The sequence below is a fragment of the Penaeus japonicus genome, unplaced genomic scaffold, assembly GCF_977035675.1.
Source record: "Penaeus japonicus unplaced genomic scaffold, GWHDUDI00000001_assembly GWHDUDI00000037, whole genome shotgun sequence".
Classification (NCBI taxonomy): Eukaryota; Metazoa; Arthropoda; class Malacostraca; order Decapoda; family Penaeidae; genus Penaeus; species Penaeus japonicus.
In genome coordinates this window covers 9,072,924-9,077,923 of record NW_028234439.1, presented here as the reverse complement: position 1 = coordinate 9,077,923, position 5,000 = coordinate 9,072,924, and the positions used below count along the sequence as shown (strand labels likewise).

General features: G+C 40.6%; 1 protein-coding gene across 2 annotated transcripts in view; it reads right to left on the bottom strand.

Moving 5' to 3' along the window:
• Positions 1 to 3,105: 3,105 nt before the first annotated feature.
• The window catches only part of LOC122245048 (uncharacterized), a 4,535-nt gene continuing 2,640 nt past the window's right edge, over positions 3,106 to 5,000 (bottom strand). The window contains exons 4-8 of one of the 2 annotated variants that reach the window (XM_086532243.1): positions 4,964 to 5,000; positions 4,302 to 4,915; positions 4,090 to 4,186; positions 3,741 to 3,848; positions 3,106 to 3,489 (exon numbers count right to left, since the gene is read on the bottom strand). The exon at positions 4,964 to 5,000 is cut by the window's right edge and continues 912 nt beyond it. In XM_086532243.1, coding sequence (XP_086388369.1) covers positions 3,450 to 3,489; positions 3,741 to 3,848; positions 4,090 to 4,186; positions 4,302 to 4,915; positions 4,964 to 5,000 — 896 coding nt within the window. In that variant the 3' untranslated portion in view covers positions 3,106 to 3,449. Of the gene's footprint in view, positions 3,490 to 3,740; positions 3,849 to 4,089; positions 4,187 to 4,301 lie in introns of both variants that reach the window. The other variant, XM_086532242.1, reaches the window with a different exon arrangement.

Genomic DNA, 5,000 nt, shown 5'->3' with positions numbered 1-5,000 from the left:
CAATTAATCACATTGAAAACTCCAAAGGGTTTTACCGGTAACGAAGTGTTCAGCACAGATAAAGGCTTTCGAGATTTTGTCCGCCGACCAAGTTTTCCAGTCATCTCTCCTTATTGCCTTTATCCAGTCGTCTCTCCGTCGTCTCTCTAATGGCGTAGAGCCTTTCGGCATCTTATAAAATGTGAGATCTTTTTTATCGCCAATCTGGCGATTCGTACATCCAACAGCACAGCAGCTTCTCGGCATTTTGCTCTTCCGAAATACGTTACGAATGTTGTTATGAACACGCAGAATTTAGTTGGCAACGTAGTGTAAACAAAGTTGTTTTGCCGCAACACATGCGCGCGCAGCAGTTGCCTCGCTCCCATTTGTAAACAATTTGCAACGGGTCTATATATGATAGGCTAATGTTCTAAGCAATACCTGTATAGATATAACTTTTACCCATCGACTGTCAGCTGATTACTCACAAGTCCCACCACATGATACACAGATGAACAGAGTTTATTATGACAAATGTATAACAGGGTTTAAATGAGTGTACCGATGAGACCGATCACCTCTGGAATAGTCAGCGTTCCCCATCGTTTGGCCAAATGTCTGGCTAAATCCCTTTCAGGCGCCATGGGAAGTCCGACGACCACTCCAAAATTATAGGTGCAAAAATAAGAACCTGGCTAGTTTTAACGAAATATCCCTCTTCATTAAGTTCTCACTGACGGAGCCGTCCGGGCAGCTGAGAGGGTCGTCAGCACACGACTTCATAGAACTCGTGAAACTGCGTTAACTTCGGGTCTTTCGAGCTTGCAGAAGAGGAATATCGACAGGTCAGCGATCATGTAGTGAATAATCTCCCGACTGGAAAACGGGCTGTCTTTAAGGGGATCCCAAGCTATTCGTGGCAGGGCTGGACGCTTGGAATTTCTACCCATGGCCAGCAGGGACCAGCACCGTGCCGTTGCAACGTTTCTAATGCATGGTGCTTGCAACGAATAATAAAACGTTATGTCTGTGTTTTAGCTTTCCCGCCTTTTTATTTTCTTATTTTTTACTGTATTTTGTTAATTTTGAAATACTTGAGCAAAGAAGGTCTCACACCTCTTAAACCATAACTGCTGGTTACCGCCTTCAAGACGTTGGCGGAGATGTCCGGAGAGGAACAAGGGACTCAAGCTCGCACGGCCAAAGCTACAGGTACTCTCTCTCCTCATCCAAACGGGCAGTTTGCTTATAGCAGTGAGGTTTTCTTTCCGTAAGCCAGAGATCCTTGACGGAAGACTGCCGGGTAAGAGGACCTCCTGCTATAAGTTGATATAGAGAGAGGCCGTAGCCGAGCCTTTATCTTTATTGTATCTATGTTACAAATTGCTATTCAATGGACGGTACGAGAGACACATTGTAAGATAAGTAGTGTGCCCCAGTTGTATGTGCAGGTTTTGCTATATTCTCATCATGTATGTATATATATCCATGCCGATTAATTAAATATCAGTTTTCCATATTTGTTTCTTTTATGATTACATGTCTTTAGTAAAAGAGTTGTGCCCAGGCTCTTTTTGTGTATGCCCGGGAAGTAACACTTTTAACCAGATTCACGAGCAAGATTTTATCCCAGACCCACCGTGCCTTCGGAGAGTGCTTACCGCTCGGCCCACTCCGTCGGCAATGTTACAAAGATTAATTATGGCAAGCTCCATAAGAAATGAACTTGCAACTTACTTGAATGATAAGTCAATGATCACTACAGCGTGATATATTTGGTAGATCGCTATGGGCTCACCACTAAGCGCGGTTCTGGCCTGCCTTTTTATGGTAACATTAGAAAAGGACAACTACGGATACATAATCACCAGACGTTCGACGGTACGTTGATGACATTTTGGTAATCGTCCCCAGGAGGTCAGGCTTACATCAAATGCTAACGCAACTGAATGCCGTCCACGACAAGATTAAGTTTACTATGGAGGAGGAGGAATGTCAAAAGCCAATTTTTTCGATACTGTGATCCATCGAGGCGATAGGGACCTACGTTTTTCGGTGTACAGAAAGCCGACAAAGAAAGATTTCATATACTATTACTCCACACACAGCAATAAAACTAAATGGGGAGTCGTTATATGGTTTTGAGGATATGCAGACCTGAATTCCTAGGTGATGTACATCATTGATGCATTTATGAAAAAGTGGAGTTCATCATGACGAGGTCAAAAGCCGAACCCTTCTCCCCTTCTTAGTTCTTAGTGGCACCTCAATGCAGCATCTCCCGGGCGGTTAGTAAGCCTTTCGGAAGCACCATCGAGATCGCCAATACCTCTGGTACAAAAAGAGGTGTGTGTGTGTGTGTGTGTGTGTGTGTGTGTATGTGTATATATATATATATATATATATATATATATATATATATATATATATATATATATATATATATATAATATATATATAATATATATATTATAATATATATATATATATATATATATATATATATATATATATATATATATGTATATATATATATATATAATATATATATATAATATATTTATATAATTATATATATATATATATATATATATATATATATATATATATATATATACACACATTTACACAACACATCACAAATAAATTTGATTAAATGATTTATACTCATTGATGAACAACATAACGTTACATAATGAATTGATTAATGATTCATTTGGAAAAAGTAGAAGTAATTTCATTACCTAACCATAATGCATATTATACTAAGATATTTGCACAAGCAATATTACCTTATAAACTCTTCCTTCTACCGAAATAAATTCCATTCCACAAATTTATAATCAGGTACTTCCAATGAAACAAATTAATGCTATATGTTGATACTTTTCTTTTTGTCCAAGTCTGAGCTGGTGTTGGTGGTGCTAACACCTTCAGCTGGTGCTACGGTTGGAGGTCAGGTGGCTGTTGCAGGTGGCTCTGCAGCTGGAAACAGGATTGGAACTGGGAGGCCTATTTGCTGGCGAACATGTTTTAGGTCCCTTCACATGCATAAACATAATGCACGCATAAACATTTGCACTTACGTAGGCAAAAGCGCAGGGTATAAATAAGAATCAAATTATTTAAGTCACTTTATTTATTTCCAGATTTAGAGATGATGTCCCATTGTTGTGAAGGCAAATATATGTCACATCACACGATACTGTAGGGACTCACGTAACCACTCTATTATAAGATAAGCATTATCTCTTATGACGTTTATTGTAAGAACCTTGTTACATCTTTTCACGTTAATCAAATATTGCTAACATTCAACACTCAGATTTTTATTTATCTTTGTTAATTCAAGCTGTTGTATAATAATCCATAACGATTAAAGGGTAATTTCGCTGTGGTTGGCAATATGAAACCTCTTCTTCGAGTCAGCTCTTCACTCCTGATGGTCCTTGTTTGTTGTCTTGAAGTTATCCAAACAGGACATTGGCAGTCATCTCACAAACAAATCTATGAAAATAGAATTGTTGATATCAAAATCGCTTTTCGTGTTGAGTGACAAAAACATTATTCACTTGCTGAATAAGTTTGGTTGTAAATCATATTTAATTCCTGTAAAATATTAGATTGGTACATATTGAGAATATATATATATACATATTTTACCAACTCTAACAATAGTTCTAATATTTACTCATTCATATACGCAATCTGACATCCTTTGCCTTGAATCCTCCTTCCAAATGAGCAAGAGCACTTACTGTCTCGCATCCTCACAGGGCTGGTCGTTCCACTCGAAGCCCATCCCCCGGTTCATCTCCCCGCAGTCCTCGCCGCCGTTCGCGTCGTTGGGTTCGTCGGTGTGCCATCTGTTGGGAGAGGGAATAGTTGTTTATGATTTGTTTTTTTTTCTCGTCTCTTTATTTGGGATTTGTCTCATTGGGCCTATTCATGCAACATATATTATAAATAAAATATTAAAAATATTGTATCCCACCTATAAACACTTACATACTTTTGTGTGTATGCGTTTATGTGTGTGTGTGTGTGTGGGTGTGTGTGTGTGTGTGTGTGCATGGTATACACATGCAAACACCATCCGTGACTCACTTTGTGTATATCGGCGTCGAGCCATCGACATCCCACAGGAAGTTTCCTTCGCTTTCATGGTCACTGAGGCCAATCCACGTTGTTTCAGACAACATGCCTGACAAAGAAAAAGAAAAACATGCTCCAGTTAACATTAATAAAAAATTCTAAACGCCCTATCTGTGAAGTCAAAAATTCCATAGCATTAATCAATAAAGACAAAGAAACCTCACCCTTGACGAATTCCCACTCCTCCTCGCTGGAAATCTTGACGTAGGAGCCGCCATTGCCGTTGCAATAAGTCCTTCCTTCCTCCCAGCTGCCCTCCGCCGAGCTGAGGTGGTAGCACGACCCCTCGTTGAGAAGCCATCCCTCGGGGCAGACGTGGGCAGTCGTTGTTGGCTGCCGAGTAGTGGTGGTGGTTGGTGGTGGCGCTGTGGTGGTTGACGGGGGCGCTGTGGTGGTTGACGGGGGCGCTGTGGTGGTTGACGGGGGCGCTGTGGTGGAGGGGCTCGTTTCCTTGTGATCGCAGGCTATGACGTCATTCGTGGCAGACTGAGTTGTGGTTTCAGTCATCGTAGGACTAGCGGTTCCAGTTGGAACAGAAGTTCCAGTGTTCGTCCCAGTTGGAATGGTAAGTTCAGTTGGAATAATGGTTCCTGTGTTGGTTCCAGTTGGAATGGTAGTTTCCGTTGGAATGATGGTTCCTGTGTTGGTTCCAGTTGGAATAATTGTTTCAGTTGGAATGAAGGTTCCTGTGTTGGTTCCAGTTGGAATAATTGTTTCAGTTGGAATGAAGGTTCCTGTGTTGGTTCCAGGCAGAATGGTAGTTTCAGTTGGAATGAAGGTTCCTGTGTTGGTTCCAGTTGGAATAATTGTTTCAGTTGGAATGAAGGTTCCTGTGTTGGTTCCAGTTGGAATGAAGGTTCCTG